This window comes from Puma concolor, chromosome E4, assembly GCF_028749965.1.
Source record: "Puma concolor isolate L17-30 chromosome E4, mPumCon1.1.hap2, whole genome shotgun sequence".
NCBI classification, from domain to species: domain Eukaryota; kingdom Metazoa; phylum Chordata; class Mammalia; order Carnivora; family Felidae; genus Puma; species Puma concolor.
Genome location: NC_141683.1, coordinates 55,579,287 through 55,599,382, shown reverse-complemented (window position 1 = coordinate 55,599,382; position 20,096 = coordinate 55,579,287). Strand labels below are relative to the sequence as shown.

General features: G+C 36.1%; 1 protein-coding gene across 5 annotated transcripts in view; it reads left to right on the top strand.

The window, feature by feature from the left end:
- The window catches only part of SUCO (SUN domain containing ossification factor), a 94,685-nt gene that overhangs the window by 64,063 nt on the left and 10,526 nt on the right, over positions 1 to 20,096 (top strand). For 4 of the 5 annotated variants that reach the window (XM_086693946.1, XM_086693943.1, XM_086693944.1 and 1 more), the window contains 5 exons: positions 1,709 to 2,869; positions 5,732 to 5,819; positions 8,895 to 8,999; positions 11,486 to 11,640; positions 12,127 to 12,218. In XM_086693946.1, the coding sequence (XP_086550072.1) occupies positions 1,709 to 2,869; positions 5,732 to 5,819; positions 8,895 to 8,999; positions 11,486 to 11,640; positions 12,127 to 12,218 (1,601 nt within the window). Of the gene's footprint in view, positions 1 to 1,708; positions 2,870 to 5,731; positions 5,820 to 8,894; positions 9,000 to 11,485; positions 11,641 to 12,126; positions 12,219 to 12,493; positions 12,585 to 20,096 lie in introns of all 5 variants that reach the window. The other variant, XR_015246061.1, reaches the window with a different exon arrangement.

The following is a 20,096-nucleotide window of genomic DNA, read 5'->3' as shown; positions in this document are numbered from 1 at the left end:
TGAAGGGCACAGTGACAAATTTGTATCCTGTGTTCATTCTGAAAGAGACTAAAGATATTTATTTATTGGATGACTAGAGAGAAAATATAGCATTACTTGTCATCGATTCCTAGAAGATACTAAGAAATCTGTGATTGCTAGTTCCAATTTTGTAACTAGGCTTCTTCAGTTAATAACATATAGTATGTCTTTATTTTTCAAAACTAAATGAAACCGATTTCATTTTATATATGTACACACACACACACACACACAGACACACACACACACACACACACACACATGAATGTTGAAAGATACCACATCACACTAATGTAGTAGTTTTTACTTTTCTATATTAGAGTTTGATTTTAATAGATTTTTTTGTATAAAATCTATTTGCTTTTAAATGTTTTTTTTATTTGTTTTAAATTCTTTTTGATGATTATATGGCAATTTCTTTGAAGAAAATAAATGAAAATGAAAGAATCCATGATAGGGTGTCATTGTTGAGTTACTATGAAAAGATGACTGATTTTCTTTTTCCAGGTTTGAGTTTTTTAAAGTATAGCTCCGATTTGAGTACGTACAGATGGTATATAATTTAATTTGTACCAAATTAATTCACTTTAGTTTTTCTCCCTCCCCTTCTTCAGATTCTGTTCATTTTCACTGTCATAATTTATATGGTACATAGTAAGCAGTAGAAGATATTTAGAGATTATATATCTATATATCGTCTATTTAAAGGAACATAATCTAATTTACTGTTTCACTGTCAACAAGATGAAAATCTAGCTTTTTAGGTACTGTTTCATTCCTACCTTTGCTATTGTGATATTAGTCTATTCAAAAACATTTCCTGGCATTCTTAGTAATTTTTCAAAGTAGGAAAATTGTATATGAAAATGTTTCTTTTGGCATTCAAATTGCGTTATTTGAAAAAAAGATTGTACCTTTTGTGCTGTAAGGGCTACACCTGGAAATTCATTATTTTTTTTTCTGGAATGAACCACAGAGATTATAATTTACAACACTGTTCCCACCCGTTCCACCCCACACACTCCCCTGCCTTACATACATACGCTAGGGCTTAGAGATGGGATTGAGTTACAGATGGGGCACTATTATTATTAGCCAAGATTTTCATTAGAGTGATTAAGTATTTGCCTTTAAGTAATAGATAATTAGCCCAGATGATATTAAGATCATTTTGGGGAGTTGGGGAGGGAGGGATGCAGATAATCGTGTGTGTGTGTGTGTGTGTGTGTGTGTGTGTGTGTGTGTGTGTAATGCTACCTTAGAAATCCCCTAATCATCCACAGAAAAATTTTCTTTGAGAAATCTAGCTACCTTTCAAAAGTATGATACCTAAACACAAAGTGCGTTCATAAGTATTTAGAACCTTGGATTCTAGTTCTAGAATCCACGTACAAGCAATTCTTAAATAGATATTTTTAAAAAGTAAGTTTCATTTAGTAAATATGGTCATTTCAGTCATCTGGCTGATCTCTGATAAATGAATGGCCTTTATGTCACCATTTGTGAGTAATACTTCTTTTTATAATGAAAATGATTTGTAGGGAAAAATTCATCCAAAAAAGTTTTCAGTTTCTTCTGTATTTTCAGCCTTCCTCTTATTTTATGAATGAAACATTGATTTTTTTAACGCAATTTTAACTTTAGATTTCTAATTAAAGTGATGTGTAATTACGATACATATTTCTAGGTTTGTAACCACTGAAGGACACATACACGATACAGAGCTATCATCACCAGAGACTCCAAAAGAGAGTCCCATTGTACAGCTAGTTCAAGAGGAAGAAGAAGAGGCAAGTCCATCTACAGTGACCCTTCTGGGTAGTGGTGAACAGGAGGATGAATCATCACCCTGGTTTGAGTCAGAGACACAAATATTTTGCAGTGAACTATCTACAATTTGTTGTATTTCTAGTTTTTCTGAATATATATATAAATGGTGTTCAGTTAGAGTTGCTCTTTATCGGCAACGTAGCAGAACTGCTGTAAAGAAAGAAAAAGATCATCTTGTGTCAGCTCAACCATTACCGCTACCTGCAGAATCAGTGGATGTTTTAGTCTTGCCACCTCCAAGTGGAGAAATGGACAGCAAGAATAATGAAAAGGAAGCTGAAACTATTGTTCCAGGTGACTTAAGTAGTATGCACAAAGGTGATTTGATTAATCACAGTGCAGATGCAATTGAACTTGAACCAAGCCATCCTCAAACTCTTTCTCAATCTCTTCTCTTAGATGTTACTCCAGAAATCAATTCATTATCTAAAATAGAAGTATCTGAGCCTATTAAATTTGAGACAGGACCTACACCATCTCAAGTGATCCCCCTGGAGAGTTCTGTTGAGCTTGTTAATAAAACAGAAAAAAAGTCTGAGAGTTTTAGTTCTATAGAGAAGCCAACTGTGATCTATGAAACAAATAAACTTAATGAAGTAATGGATAATATTGTAAAAGAAGATATAAACTCCATGCACATTATCACAAAGCTATCTGAAACAATAGTGCCACCTGTAAACACTGCTACTATGCCAGACGGTGAAGATGGGGAAGCCAAAATGAACATAGCTGACACACCAAAGCAAATTTTGACTCCCGTTACGGATTCTTCTTCATTACCTGAAGTGAAAGAGGAAGAACAATCTCCGGAAGATGCCCTTTTAAGAGGGTTACAGAGGACAGCTACAGACTTTTATGCTGAACTGCAAAATTCCACAGATCTAGGATACACTAATGGAAATCTTGTACATGGATCAAACCAAAAGGAGTCAGTATTTATGAGACTTAATAATCGTATAAAAGCCTTAGAAGTTAACATGTCTCTCAGTGGTCGCTATCTGGAGGAGCTTAGCCAAAGGTAAGCTTTATCATAATTAGCACAGTCCACTTTGCACTGTGAGGTAAGAGGCATAGTATGATCTGTGACTAGAGGAGGAGAGGATTAATTATCTCATGATATAATAGTAGTCAGTGCCATTTTAGCTGGAGAAAGAAAGTTATTTGGATATTGATCAAGGACTTAAAGAATTGATTTTTAGAAGTACTAAGTGATGTAATATCTATATCTATATCTATATCATCTATATCTATCTATCTATATCTATATATATATATATTAGGGTGACAACAAGTTTGAATTTAATCAGTTTCTCCTTTCTTCTGTTGTTTAACTTTTACTGTTTGGTTCCCACAGTACTCATGGGGACATTATAGTATTATATAACATGTGTATCTATACTGTATATGTAATACCTATATAAACTATGGATGTTGCAGTTCTTTTTTTTTTTAATTTTTTTTTTTTCAACATTTATTTATTTTTGGGACAGAGAGAGACAGAGCATGAACTGGGGAGGGGCAGAGAGAGAGGGAGACACAGAATCGGAAACAGGCTCCAGGCTTGAGCCATCAGCCCAGAGCCTGACGCGGGGCTCGAACTCACGGACCGCGAGATCGTGACCTGGCTGAAGTCAGACGCTTAACCGACTGCGCCACCCAGGCGCCCCTGGATGTTGCAGTTCTTAGTGAAACTAGATAAGATATCAATTAAGAGTTTAAGTAAGTGAAGACTAAAGTGGACTGAACTGGATGATTAGGCAACATTTGCAGTCTTTCATGTCTTAGAATCTTAGTTCTAGTTGTGATAATTTATGCTCTTGTGCTCATAAGTGCCAGTGTGCTTATGCAGTGATTAGAGCCCCAGTCATAGTTCTACTTTTTCCCTGTACTTGTTTGCTCTTTTTTATCCGTTAAGTGTCTGGTTTTCTCAGGACTTCTTTTCCAACATTTTATAAACACCTAGGCAATAAATGTCCAGAGTATCTGAAACACCACCTTTCCCTACTCCTTTTAAATCAAGATGCCTCTAATGAGATGTCACTAAGGTCATCATTCTGTCCCAATGGGTTTCCTCCTAATCCATATATACAATTTATTGGCAAATTGTTTGTGCATGTGCATGCATGCCCACATAGGTAGGTACCTCACACCTGCTTCTCCCTGACCCATCAGCTGCCTTAAGGGAACCACAGAAATTACTAATAATTTTTTTGTTTTTAATTGAGATATAATTAACATTAATTTCAGGTATACAATGTAATGTTTTAATGTTGCATATATTGTGAAATGATCACACATTAAGTCTAGTTACCGTTCACTTACTACATAGTTACAAGATTTTCTTTCTTTGTGATAAGGGCTTTCAAGATCTGTTCTTAGCAACTTTCAGATATACGGTAGAGTATTATTAACTGTAGTCATCATGCTGTACATTACATCCCTATTACTTATTTTATAACTGGAGATTTGTACCTTTTGACCCACTTTATCCATTTCTCCCATCCCCCATCTCCTACCTCTGGCAGCCACCAGTTTGTTCTCTTGTATCTATGTGTTTGAGGGTACTGTTATTATTAGATTACACATATAAGTGAGATCATACAATATTCTTCTTCTGATTCATTTCACTTAGCACAATGCCGTCCGGTTCCATCCTTGCATTTGTGCAAGTGGCAAGATTTCCTTTTTTTATGGCTGAAAAATACATTGTATACAGATACCACATTTACTTTATCCATTTATCCTTTGGTGAACACTTAAGTTGCTTCCATGTCTTGGCTATTGTCCATAATGCTGCAGTGAACATGGGAGTGCAGATATCTTTTCAGGTTAGTGTTTTTCATTTTCTTCAGATAAATACTCAGAAGTGGAGTTACTGGATCATATAGTACTTCTATTTTTAATTTCTGAGGAACCTCCCTACTGTTTTCTGGAGTGGCTGTACCAATTTACATTTCCACCAACTGTGCACAGGGGTTCCCTTTTCTCTACATCCTCACTAGCACATGTTATTTCTTATATTTTTGGTAATAGCCATACTGATAGATAAGAGGTGATCTCTCATTGTGATTTTGATTTGCATTTCCATGATGATTAGTGATTTTGAGCATCTTTTCATGTACTTGTTGTCCACCTGTATTTCTTCTTTGGAAAAAGGCCTATTCAGATCCTCTGCCAGTGTTTTAATTGGGTTGTTTAATTTTTTGCTATTGAGTGGTAGAAGTTCTTTATGTATTTTGGATATTAACCCCTAATCAGATACATTGTTTCCAGATTTTTTATCCCACTTGGCAGGTTGCCTTTTCATTTTGTTGATGGGGTTTTTTGCTGTGCAGAAGCTTTTTAGTTTGATGTGGACTCCATGTGTTTATTTTTGCTTTTGTTGTCTTTGTTTTTGTTGTCAAAGCTGAAAAACCATCACCAAGATCAGTGTCAGGGAGCTTACCACCTGTGTTTTCTTCTGAGTTTTATGATCTCAGGTCTTACATTCAAGTCTTTAATCCATTTGAGTTACTTTTTGTAGATGGTGTAAGAGTGCGGTCCACTTTCATTCCTTTGCCTGTGGGTGTCCAGTTTTCCCAACACCATTTATTGAAGAGACTGTTCTTTCCCCATGGTATATTCTTGGTTCCTTTGTCATAAATTAATTGAACAAAAACGTGACTAATCTTGGATAGCAGTGAGATGCATAGAATTGATGTTAAGGTAGCAAATAGCTCAAGGAGCTTCTTTATTTTACTTTTATAAGTGTTCCAGGCCTCAACAAAGTCATTTTCAAAAAAGTAGATTTATCTCAAATATTGAAATCAGAAGTGTGTTTGCAGTAATAAATTAATAAATAAGAAATTAAAGCTAATTTAAATCATTTCTTACTCCACAGGTACCGAAAACAAATGGAAGAAATGCAGAAGGCTTTCAATAAAACAATAGTAAAACTTCAGAATACTTCGAGAATAGCAGAGGAGCAGGTTGGTCATCTTCAAGCCTTATTTACTTTTTGTATAAATTTCTTCCGAATTCTGTAGGCCCTTGCTGGTAAGAAGAATAAGTAGTATTTGTTCATTTCTTCACCCTGATAGGTGTTCATTTCTTCCCCTTAAGCCTGTTAGAGGATGTCATGTTTGGGAAATTACTAGCTATTAGCATCTGCATCTCTCTCCTATAGAGAGAATTTTCTTGAGCATTGTTCCTATTACATTTCAAAATTTGTGTGTGTGTATGTGGTAGAAGTGCAGTGGACTTTGTTAAACTCAAATCTTCTGTGGTTTTCTACACAGACAGTCTGACTGATTGCAGATGAGAACAGCTGTGTTGCTTCTTTTTAATCCTCATATCTTTTCATTTCTTTTTTTCTCTATCTCTTGCCTGGAGCTATGCATTGATGCCATAGAATAGTGGCCATTGCCTTGTCATGTTGATTTTAAGGAAACAGTTTCAGTATTGCAGTATACAGATGTTTATTAAATGTTTTTACAGTGTGTTACTACAATGAAGAAACACTGTATTTTTCTAAAGTTTATCCCGGACTAGGGGATGATGAGATGAGGTGAGGAGGCCTGAGGTTTCAGAATTTAGTAGCACCTTACTCTCAGTTCTTGACACATTACAATTGTGGTTCCATACAAATTTCCTCCTTTAGCGGTTTTTTTTCATTGAAGTTTGAGTTACTTACGTATTTTGAATACAAGTCCTTTATTAGAGATATGCTTTGCAAATATTTTCTCTCAGTTCATTATTTGTTTTGTCATTTCTCTTAAAAGTATCTTTTGAAGAGCAGAAGTTTTTAATTTGTTGAAGCCTATTTACCCATTTTGTCTTTGCTCTATAAAATCTTACCTCAACCCAGAGTCATAAAGATTTTTTTCCTCTCTTTTCTTCTAAAAGTTTTATAGCTTTTGTTTTACATTAGGTTTATGATTGATTTTAATTTTTACGTGTTGCAAAGTAATGATCAAAGTTATTTTTTGGTGGGGATGGGGATGGAAAAACATGAATATTCCTTTATTCCTTTATTTTGTTCTGTTCATCTGTCTTTATGCTGATACCAGACTGTTAACTATTACTGTATCTTTATAGGAACTTTTGAAGTCACATAGCGTGAATCTTCCAACTTTGTTCATCTCTTCCAAAATTGTTTTGGCTAATACAGATTTTAGAATCAGCTTGTCAATTTCTACAAAAACAACATGTTTACATTTTAACTGGGATTTTGTTGGAATTTATAGATCAGTTTGGAGAATCGACATCTTAACATACTGTCTTCTGACCCGTGAACACAATATTTATTTAGTTCTTCATTGATTTTAATGGTTGAAATGATTTCCCATCTGTATTTTCTCTTTACGATATATATAATATCTGTGCCTTATGTCTCAAAGACTTATTTAAATACTTTTAAATAATTTGTGTATTATTAACAGTATTAAAGATCAGTCTTGATGAGAAGTGTTAATCAACTTACTAAATTTCAAAGTTTTTTTTTCTTTAAATGTTTGTAACTGTCAGGAATTTATCAGTATTTGTCAAATGTGAGTCAGAAGATACAGTTTAATGAATTACCTTTAGCATCTTAAAAAGATGGAAGTAGGATAGAAAGTACCAGTGTATCACAGTAAGGGAAGTGAAACTTTTTGTTACAGTTTTATACATCCATCTCCCCCAAGCAACCCCCACCGCCCCCCAACACAGTTGAGATTTAAAATTTATTTAAATCTAATTTTTTATTGTTTTATTTTTTGGAGAGAGACAGAGACAGAGCACAGGCAGGGGAGGGGCAGAGAGAGAGGGAGACACAGAATCCGAAGCAGGTTCCGGGCTCTGAGGTGTCAGCACAGAGCCCAACTGAGGGCGCGAACCCATGAGCTGTGAGATCATGACCTGAGCCGAAGTCAGATGCTTAACTGACTGAGCCACCCTGGTGCCTCGAAAAACTTATTTAAATCTAAATTCGAAAAACTTACTCTGGAATGATAAATGGTTATATGGCTATTTCATACAACATCCTACAGAGTGTTAGATTTCTTTTACTTTCTGTCCTGTTTTCCTCTTCCCCAAATTCATTAGTAAGTTGAAATTTTCAGTACAGTGTCCCTAATGTAGGTTCCTGACCATGAGTATGATGCATATTTCCCTAAAATATACATGCAAATGATATTTTAAAAAAGACATGTTTGTTGATTATCTAAGCTGGAAAGATAGGTGTTTTGATTGATTTATTTTCATTGGGGATTAGTTTAGCATTGACAAGCTAATCAGTTGTGGGTTTTTGATTATGTGACATCATAAGTTCCATCCTAATGTGCAATAAAATAAACTTTTATTTTTTTATTTATTTTTTTTTTTTTTAAAAATTTTCTTTCAACGTTTATTTATTTTTGGGACAGAGAGAGACAGAGCATGAACGGGGGAGGGGCAGAGAGAGAGGGAGACACAGAATCGGAAACAGGCTCCAGGCTCCGAGCCATCAGCCCAGAGCCTGACGCGGGGCTCGAACTCCCGGACCGCGAGATCGTGACCTGGCTGAAGTCGGACACTCAACCGACTGCGCCACCCAGGCGCCCCTAAAATAAACTTTTAAAAGCTTGCTGTGAGCCTGCTTTATATACAAAAACATTTTTCAAAAAATTTTCAACATGTTTTTGTGCTTTGGTTGAAAAACACGTATTTGATGAAATGTTTTGCATATAGCTGAGTATATGCTTGTTTATACATATGGAGCCCAAATTAACTTGAAAAGTATTTTATTAACTTCTATTAGACAGTATTCTACATGGTAGCAGTAAATGGCAACATGATTTCTTGGAGGGAGAGGGGAAGGAGGGTTCAACAATCTCAGATTCTTTTTTTGTTTTGTTTTTTTTTAATTTCTGGTCACACTTTACCATATTCATTCATTAAAAGCTTGCTATTAATATGGTTTTTTTTAATTCTTGAGGAACTTAGTAATTTTTCCAGGTGTTTTTACTTGAATTTACAGCATATTTAAAGTACAGATGAAACTTGCACACACCCAAAAATAATACTTATTTCTTTCTTTATCATAGGATCAGCGGCAAACTGAAGCCATCCAGTTACTACAGACACAATTGACCAACATGACACAGCTTGTTTCAAACCTATCGACAACAGTAGCAGAATTACAACGTGAGGTAATTGTTATTGCTGCTGTTGTAAGACAAACTGCATATGTAGAGGTTGTCATAAAGACAAGATTCTTAAGAATGTAGTGTCTAAGATCTTTAACCAAACAAAATTGTCATTTGTAGAGAACTTGTTCACAACACCAGAATGTGGCATTTTATAAAAATTTTTTTTTAATATTTATTTTGAGAGAGAGAGTACAAGCGCAGGTGGGGCAGAGAGAGAAGGAGACCCAGAATCCGAAGCAGGCTCCAGGCTCTGAGCTGTCAGCACAGAGCCCGACATGGGGCTCAAACCCACGAACCTCAAGATCATGTCCTGAGCTGAAGTTGGATGCTTAACCGACTGAGCCACCCAGGGGCCCCCAGGATGTGGCATTTTAAAGTTTATATATTAATAATGATAATCTTTTTGGAAAACAAGGCATTCATAGTTTAGGTCTTAGCGAAAATATGGTTATAAATCAATTCTGTTAGGCCTTTTTCAGACCACCGATACTTCATTTTCAGCTCAAAAAGTCTTCTTCAGTTGCTTAACAAAGCAAAAATTTTGTTGAATTATTAAGTATTTATTGAACATCCAGTGTATATGAAGTGTGAGCTATGTAGTCCTCGGGGCATACAGCAGTGAGTAGTCCCTGGCCACATAAGTGCCTCTCTCCTGGGGGAGAGAGAGAATATATATAGTAAATATATGTTAGGGACAGTAGGATAGAAATGAAATGTGTGCGTGTGGAGTGGCATGGCAAGGGTTGCTCCTTTAAAATTTTTTTTTTTTCAACGTTTTTATTTATTTTTGGGACAGAGAGAGACAGAGCATGAACGGGGGAGGGGCAGAGAGAGAGGGAGACACAGAATCGGAAACAGGCTCCAGGCTCTGAGCCATCAGCCCAGAGCCTGACGCGGGGCTCGAACTCACGGACCGCGAGATCGTGACCTGGCTGAAGTCGGACGCTTAACCGACTGCGCCACCCAGGCGCCCCAAGGGTTGCTCCTTTAGCTAGAGTGATTTTGGAAGGCTTATTTATCTGAGGCGGTGGTGTTAGAACTTGAGTACTCAAGAAGACTTAGCAGCCACATGGGCCTAGGGTCCGAACAAACCTGTTACTAGCAGAACTAGGGCAAAGGACCTACGATTAGTAATAGTGTAACATGGGGCGCCTGGGTGGCTCAGTCGGTTAAGCGTCTGACTTCAGCCCGGGTCACGATCTCGCGGTCCGTGAGTTCGAGCCCTGCATCGGGCTCTGGGCTGATGGCTCAGAGCCTGGAGCCTGCTTCCGATTCTGTCTCCCTCTCTCTCTGCCCCTCCCCCGTTCACGCTCTGTCTCTCTCTGTCTCAAAAACAAATAAACGTTAAAAAAAAATTTTTTTTTAAAAGAAATAGTGTAATGTGACTCCGTTGATCAAGTGTCTGACTCTTGATTTTGACTCAGGTCATCATCTCATGGTTCGTGGGTTCAAGCCCTTCTTTGGGCTCTGTATTGACAGTGCAAAGCCTGTGTGAGATCCTCTCTGCCTCTCTCTCTGTTCCTCCCCTAATCGGTCTCTCTCTCTCAAAAAAATAAACTAAAATTAAAAAAAGAAAGAAAGAAACAGTGTAATGTGTCTGAGGGTAGAAAGAAAGCTGGCATGGTTGGAGCGGAGTGAATGAGGGGAAGGAGGGTCAGGGATCCAGTCATGTAGGCCTTAGTAGGCAATGTAGAGTTTAAATTTTATTCTGATCATTGCAAGTCATTGGAAAGAATTAAGAAGTGACGTGGGTCGTCTCACTGACAACACTTTGAGAAGCCCCCCATTTGTTGTCCTGTGGAGAATTGCCTCTTGGGGAACAGCAAGAGCAGAAGTGAGGAGGAAACCAGTTAGGATGCAGTTTCAGTAACCTGAGTGAGGTGATGTTGGTTTGGACTGAGATGTTAGAAGTGGATAACAGTGTGAAGTTGTGTTCAGGAAATATTTAAGAGAATGACAAGCCTTACTGAAAGATTGGATGTCTGGGACGAGCAACTAAGGATGATCCCCACGTTTTTGGCTTAAATAACTGGGTGATTGCTGGTTCAGTATTGTAAGACGACAAAGACTGGGCAGGAGCAAGATTTTTTTTTTCCCTCCCTGAGGAAATAGTACAGATGGAAAGACACAGCAGATGTGGCAAAATGTTAACTTTGGTGAACATAGTGTGAAAGGCATGAATATGCTCATTGTGCTATTTTTAAAGTTTTCCTTAGGTTTGAAAACGTTCAAAGAATTGGGGGGGAGAAAGAAGAAAAAGACATTGCCTCACAGTAGTACGTTTTCTAAGAAACTGCCTTACATTTTATCATTTGGAAATACATTTTAAAAATGTTAAAAATGATTTGTCTTTTGATTTTTATATCCCACTATATTTTTCCTAGTATAATTTTTATACTATAATAATAATATAACAAAATTTAATGCTAATATAATATTTAATAATATATAAACTATGTAATAATTATTAAATCCTTTTCCATCAGGTTTCAGATCGACAGAGCTATCTTGTCATATCTTTGGTTCTCTGTGTTGTCTTGGGACTGATGCTTTGTATGCAGCGCTGTCGAAACCCCTCTCAATTTGATGGAGATTATATTTCAAAACTTCCTAAAAGTAATCAATATCCAAGCCCTAAAAGGTAATATCAGCATCTTATTTCACATTTTTTACTGTGTTTTTTACATTTTTGAGAATTTTGACAGAATAAAGGAATACTGAGATAATTTTTCCCCCATATGATTGTCTTACAACTGCAGTGTTAAAACATCATTGGAACTAGAGAGATGGTCCTGTACCTGGAAGGTTCTGTAGCCCGGATTAAAGAGAAAACACTAATAGGAAGTGCATACCCTTGAAATGTTTTGGTTGTAAAGGATGCTCGAATGTGGAATTCAAAGGGAGAGGATAATAGATATTTTAATATAGCACCTTTTAGAGAATGACCTTTAAAGTTTTTTTTTTTTTTTTTTTTTTTACACATAATAAACAATAAGTGGAGTGTTACACTAGAGATCAGTATTCTGGGGCGTGTTTAATTCTCGATAGCTTCCATCAAGCCCCAACTGCAGAGTAAATTATATGTAGTTTACCCTGTTCTCAGTGTTGGTTTTTCTTCATGTTTTAGATGTTTCTCTTCCTATGATGATATGAATTTGAAAAGGAGAACCTCATTCCCACTCATCAGATCCAAGTCTCTACAGTTAACTGGCAAAGAAGGTAGATTTTTGTGTAATATGTATACATACACATGAATGTGGCTTACTTCTGGCATAAGTATAATGTCAGTGTTTTGTTCGAAACCATCTGCAACAGAATAGTGGGTACAAGTAACCTTTGTGTTTGTGCTGTGTCAAAGCTGCCTTATCATTTTCACACTTTATATATATATCTTTGTTCCTAAAAGCCTAGAGGGTGGGGAAGGGGGGCTTAGTTTAATTAGCCATTGGTAGCTTTATTTGCACCTGCTCCTGTTTAGAAGTATTTCTTTTTAGAAAGGGATGTTTGAGAAAGTTCAACAGATTTGGAAAACCTGAATGTGCTCCCATAGCATCCTGTGCTTATCTGCCTCCTCTTCTTGTACAGGTAGGACCCCTTTTGTCTCTAGTTTAGGACCATGAGGCACTTTCTGAAAAAAAATCTAGTCTACCTCTTATTTATAGGCCAGGGTCTATAATAGCGTTCCATTGTCTGACACTCAATACTTAAATTCAAATGAATGAATATGTACTGAGTGGCTGTTTTTCTGTATCCGTTCTTTTGTAATTTGTACTTATTATTATTTTTTGTAATTAGTACTTATTAAGAGACTTATATTTATAGCAGTATTAAAATAACCAAATTAATTGTATATTTCAGTTAGGAATGCTTTCTCAATTATTGGCTCCCCTTTCTTTAGGACTTAGTATGCAGCAGCATGTTTCAGCTGACTAACTCACTTGAGTGATCATTGCTGAGCATCACTGGTTTTACTGTTATCACAAAGCTTTACTGATTTAACCCATTACATATGTGCTTACTTACGATTAGTAAACCTCTTCTTTCTTCCTGCCTTTTTCTCTTTTTCTTCTGTTGGCTGATTTTTTACTATAACTGAAAAAATTTTTTAAATTTATTTTTAAGTTTATTTACTTATTCTGAGAGACAGAGAGAGAGAGAGAGAGAGAGAGTGTGTGAGTGTGTGCAAGCAGGGGAGGGACACAGGGAGAGGGAGAGAATCCTAAGCAGGCTCTGCGCTGACCGTGTGCAGCCGAATGTTGGCCTTGAACTCACAAACCCATGAGATCATGACCTGAGCCGAGATCAAGAGTCGGAAGCTTAACTGACTGAACCACCCAGGCACCCCTATAACTGAAATTTTTGATTGAAGTGTTACATGTAAGAAAATGTAATTACATGTAAAGCTTGGTGAATTTTCTTTTTTGTTTTAATTATTTTACTTTATTTTTTAAAAATTTACATCCAAGTTAGTTAGCATATAGCGCAATAATGATTTCAGGAGTATAATCCAGTGATTCATCTCCTATATATAATACCCAGTGCTCATCCCAAATGCCTTCCTTAATGCCTCTTGCCCATTTAGCTCATCCCCCACCAAAAACCCCTTCAGCAACCCTCAGTTTATTCTCTGTATTTAAGAGTCTCTTATGTTTTTCCCCCTCCCAGTTCTTATATTATTTTTGCCTCCTTTCCCTTACGTTCATCTGTTTTGTATCTTAAGTTCCGTTTGAGTGAAGTCATGTGATACTTGTCTTTCTCTGATTAATTTTGTTTAGCATAATACAGTCTAGTTCCATCCACGTAGTTCCAAATGGAAAGATTTCATTCTTTTTGATTGTCGAGTAATACTCCATTGTGTATATATACCACATCTTCTTTATCCATTCATCAGTCAATGGACATTTGGGCTCTTTCCATATGGCTATTGTCCATAGCACTGCTATAAACATTAGGGTGCATGTGCCCCTTTGAAACAGCACACCTGTATCCTTTGGATAAATACCTAGTAGTGTAATTGCTGGATTGTAGGGTAGTTCTATTTTTAATTTTTTGAGAAACCTCCACACTTTTCCAGAGTAGCTGCACCAGCTTGCATTCCCACCAGCGGTGCAAAAGCGTTCCTCTTTCTCCGCATCCTCACCAACATATGTTGTTGCCTAAATTGTTAATTTTAGCCATTCTGACAGGGGGGAGGTGGTATTTCATTGTGGTTTTGATTTGTATTTCCCTGATGATGAGTGCTGTTGAACATGTTTTCATGTGTCTGTTAGCCAAAGCTTGATGAATTTTCATAAACCAAATGAACACACCTGTATGACAATACCCAGATTAAGATGGAGAACTTAGGGTGCCGGATGAATTTTATTACTTTATGTACCTCATGGAAATATATTAATCGTAAAGTATTTGTTTTTCTGTGACTGGTTTTTTTCACTGAACATCATGTCCTCTGGGTTCATCCACGTACATGCGACCAAATTTCCTTCCTTTCTAAAACTCAGTAATATTCTGTTTTCAGATATACCACAATTTGTTTATTTCATCTGTTGATAGGCATTTAGATTGTTTCCAGCTCTTGGCTATTGTGAATATTGCTGATATGAACATGAGTGTGCAAATGTCTCTTTAAGACCTTGCTTTCAGTTCTTCTGTATGTATACTCAGACATTGGATTGCTATATCATCTGGTAGTTTTATTTTTTTTATTTTTTATTAAAAATATTTATTTTAATGCTTATTTTTAAGAGAGGAAAACAGAGAGCACAAGTAGGGGAGGGGCAGAGAGAGATGGAGACACAGAATCGGAAGCAGGCTCCAGGCTCGGAGCTGTCAGCACAGAGCCTGACGCGGGGCTCGAACTCACAACCGTGAGATCGTGACTTGAGCTGAAGTCAGACATTTAATCGACTGAGCCATCCAGGTGCCCTGGTAGTTTTATTTTTTGAGGAAACTTTCCACTGTTTTCTATAGTGGCTGCCTATTATACAATCCCTCTAGCAGTATACGAGGGTTACAATTTTCTCCACATCCTCACCAACACTTGTTTTTGTTTGTTTGCTTGTTTTTGTTTTTTGGATAGTAGTCATCCTAATGGGTGTGGTGAATTCTCATTGTGGTTTTGATTTGCATTTCTCAGATAGAAATGTTGAGCGTCTTTTCATGTGCCTGGTGGACATTTGTAAATCATCTTTGGAGAAATATCCTTTGCCCAGTTAAAAAACTTTTTTATTTGATATTTTTCTTTTTTAACTTTATTTAAATCCAAGTTAGTTAACATATAGTGTAATCATGGTTTCAGAAATAGAATTTAGTGATTCATCACTTATGTGTAACACCCAGTGCTTATCCCAGCAAGTGCCCTCCTTAATGCCCATCACCCATTTAGCCCATCCCACCTCCCCTCCAGCAAGCCTCAGTTTGTTCTCTGTATTTAAGAGTCTAGGGGCACCTGTGTATTTAAGAGTCTAGGGGCACCTGTGTGGCTCAGTCGGTTAAGTGGCCGATTTCATCTCAGGTCATGATCTGACAGTTCATGGGTTCAATCCCTGTGTTGGGCTCTGGGCTGACAGCTCAGAGTCTGGAGCCTGCTTCAGATTCTGTGTCTCCCTCTCTCTGCCCCACCCCAGCTTGCTCTCTCTCTCTCTCTCTCTCAAAAATAAATAAACTTTAAGAAAAAAAAAGAGTCTCTTATGGTTTGCCTCCCTCTCTGTTTTTATTTTTCCTTCTATTTGGATTTTTTGTTAATTTCTTTATATATTCTGGATATTAATCCCTTATGAGATACATGATTTGCAAATGTATTTTCCCATTCCTTGGATCATTTTTTCACTCTCGATTTTGCTTTGATGGACAAATGTTTTTAAGTTTGACGAGGTCTCATTTGTCTATTTCTGCTTTTGTTGCCTATACTTTAGATGTCATATCCAAGAAATCATTGCCAAGTCTCGTGTCATGAAGTTTCCCCTGTTTTCTTATAGGAAGTTTATAATTTTACACCTTAGATCTTTAATCCATTTTGAGTTAACTTTTATATATTGTGTAAGGTAAGGTCCAACTTCATTCTTTTGCATGTCAGTATCCAGTTTTCCCAGTACCATTTGTTGAAGAAACTGTTTTTTCCCCCATTGACTGGTCTTGTTACTTTTGTTGAAGATTATTTGACCATATGTGTAAGAGTTTATTTCTGCGTTCTTTATTCCATTGGTCTACTTATCTCTCTTAGTGCCACACCGTTTTGACTGTACCTTTGTAACACATTTTGAAATCAGGGGTGTGAGCCCTCAAACTCCATTCATCTTTTTCAAAATGGCTTTTTCTATCTGAGGTTCCTTGAGATTCAATATAAATTTTAGGATGTATTTTTCTATTTCAACAAAAAAAAATATTGTTGGGATTTTGGTGGGGATTAGGCTGAATCTGTAGATTATATTGGTAGTATGGACATTGTTTAGTATGGACAGTATTAAGTGTTCCAGTCATGAACGTGAGATGTCTTCTCATTTGTTTGTATCTTCCTTAATTTCTTCCATCAATATTTTGTACTTTTCTTACACATTCTTAGGCTTATTCCTAAGTAGTTTATTCTTTTTGATACTTTTATCAATGGAATTGTTTTCTTAATTTCCTTTTTGGATTGTTCATCATTAAAGTATAGAAATACAGCTGATTTTTGTATTGATTTTGTATCCTGCAACTTTGCTAAATCCATTTATTAATTCTAATGTTTTTTTTTTTTATTCTTTATTTTGAGGGAGGGAGGGAGAGAGAGAAAAAACACAAGTGGGGGAGGGGCAGAGAGAAGGAGATTCATATACATGATTGCATCCCATTTCAATATTGTATAGTATTTCAGTAACTGACCAGTTCACAGTGTATTTATCCATTCTGCTACTTACAGTTGGGGCTATTATAGGTAATGCTGCTGTAAACATTCCTTTGTATACTGGAACATAGTTGTATGAGTTTCTCTAGGAATATTACTTATATTTAACACTGCTGGGTTGTAGGTCATGTTTATCTGCAAATGAACAGATAATGGTAGACTTTTCCAAAGTGGTCATAACAGAGTATGCTTCTACTAGTGCCTTGAGAATTTCCATTATTCTACATTCTTGCCAACAAACACCGGATTCTCAGGTTGTAAAGTGTTCGTTAATCTTATCACAGTTATAATTTGCATTTGCCTGATTACTAATGAAGTTGAACAACTTTACTTATGCCTTTTAGTCATTTGACTTTCCTGGACAACTGTTAAGTTTTTTGCCTGTTCTTCTGTTAGATTGTTTACCTCTTTTGTACTGGTTTATAATTTTTAAGATTGTAATCATACTCATTGGTTTGTTAAATATGTTGCAGATATTTTATTTCACTTTGAGATTTGTCTTGTAATTGGAGTCTTTTAAATAAGAGAAGCTCCTCTTGATTTCAATGTAATCAAATATATGGGTTTTTCCCCCCATTCCTCAAAAAATGGTGGTTAGTGCTTTTTATCTCCTGTTAAACAGAATTTTTTTCTCCAGGTTTATGGATGATACTGTTATAATTTTCTTTTAAATGTTTACTTCAGTTTTTATTTTTAGTTCTTTAATCTACTTAGAATTGATTTTTTTGTATGTGACCTTCGGTAGGAATTCCAACGTAAAATTTTATATAAATATATTCATTTATTTTGGGTTTCTTGGCCATTATTGACTGTTTATGTTTTCATATAAATTCAGAATTATCTATTAAATGTTTCATCACAAACAAAATTTAATTGAGATTACAGTAACTGAATATCAGTTTGGGAAGGATATAAGCATTATCTCTCTTTACTCTAAAAAGGTCAAACTTTTGGGAGCTTTATTCCTAGAGTATTTTTTGATGCTGGTAAATGGTATCATGTGCGTGTGTGTGTGTGTGTGTGTGTGTGTGTGTGTGTATTGCTGGTATGTAGAAATACAATAGATTTTGGTATTAGTGAGATTAGCTGTGTGCTTATTCATTTTCCCTGGATCTGTCCATTTCTGATAGATAGGTATTAAAGCCTCTACCTATATCCTCTTGCAGTATTAACCTCTTTATCATTATGAAATGCTGCTCTTTATCCCTGATAATTACCTTTTTCTGAAATCTGCTCGGTCTGAAAGTAATATTCCTAACTCTGCTTTTTTTTTATTTGTGTTAGCATGGTATATCTTTCTTTATCCCTATACTTTTAATCTATACCTTTATATTTAAAATGGGTTTCTTGGGGCACCTGGGTGGCGCAGTCGGTTAAGGGTCCGACTTCAGCCAGGTCACGATCTCGCGGTCCGTGAGTTTGAGCCCCGCGTCAGGCTCTGGGCTGATGGCTCAGAGCCTGGAGCCTGTTTCCGATTCTGTGTCTCCCTCTCTTTCTGACCCTCCCCCGTTCATGCTCTGTCTCTCTCTGTCCCAAAAAATAAATAAACGTTGAAAAAAAAATTAAAAAAAAAAAATGGGTTTCTTGTGAAAATAATCCCATTTACAATTGCACCAAAAATAATAAAATACATAAGAATAAACTGAACCAAGGAGCTAAAAGACCTGTACTCTGAAAACTATAAAACACTGATGAAAGAAATTGAAGATGGCACAAACAAATGGAAAGATATTCCATGCTCATGGGTTGGAAGAACCAATATTGTAAAAATGTCCATACTACCCAAAGCAATTTATAGATTTAATGCAATCCCTATCAAAATACCAACAACAATTTTCACAGAACTGGAACAACTAATACTAACATTTGTATGGAACCACAAGGATCCGAAATAGCTAAAGCAATCTTGAAAAAGAGGAACAAAGCTGGAAGCATCACAATCCCAGATTTCAAGATATACTGCAAAGCCATAGAATCAAAACAGTATAGTTATGGCACAAAAATAGACACATATGTCAATGGAACAGAGTAGAGAGCCCAGAAATAAATCCATGCCTATATGGTCAGTTAATATATGACAAAGGAGGCAAGAATATACCGTGGGGAAAAGACAGTCTTTTCAACAAATGGTGCTAGGAAAACCAGACAACTACATGCAGAAGAATGGAGGTGGACTACTTTCTTACACCATCCACAAAAATAAACTGAAAATAGAGTAAAGTTCTAAAATGTGAGATCTGAAACCATAAAACTCCTAAAAAAAAATATTTTAAAAAGAACATAGGCAGTAATTTCTTTGACATTGGCCATTGAAACATTTTTCTAGATAGATAGTCTAGATAGGCAAGGGAAACAAAAGCAAAGTTAAAGTATTGGGACTACATCAAAATAAAAAGCTATTGTACAGCAAAGAAAACCATGAACAAAGTGATAAGGCAACCTACTGAATGTGAGAAGATATTTCCAAGTGATCCTTAATTTGCAAAATATATAAAGATTTTATACAACTCAACATCATGAAACCCAAATAATGCAATTAAAATTGGGCAGAGAACTTGAGTAGACATTTTCCCATAGAAGACCTACAGATAGCCAACAAACACATGAAAAGATGTTCAACATCACTAATCATCAGAGAAACCAAATCAAAACCATAATGAGATAACTGCCTCATACCTGTCAGAATGGCTAAAATCAAAAGCACAAGAAACAACAAGTGTTGGCAAGGATATGGAGAAAAAGGAACCCTCATGCACTGTTGGTGGGAATGCAAACTGGTGTAACCACTGTGGAAACAGTATGAAGGTTCCTCAAAAAATTAAAAACAGAATTACCATATGATCCAGTAATTCCACTACTGGATATTTACTCAAAGAAAATGAAAACACTAATTTGAAAAGATATATGCATCCTTATGTTTATTGCAGCATTATTTACAATTGCCAAGATATGGAAAAAAACCTGTGTCTATCCATGGATGAATGAATAAAGATGTGGAGTATATATATACATGGAATGTTACTCAGCTGTAAGAAAGCATGAGATCTTGCCATTTGCAACAACCTGAATGGACCTGAAGAATATGATGCTAAGTGAAATAAATCAGACAGAGAAAGACAAATGCCTATGATTTTACTCATGTGGAATTTAAGAAACAGAGAAAGAAAAAAGAGACTCTTAAATATACAGAACAAACTGGTGGTTGTCAGATGGAA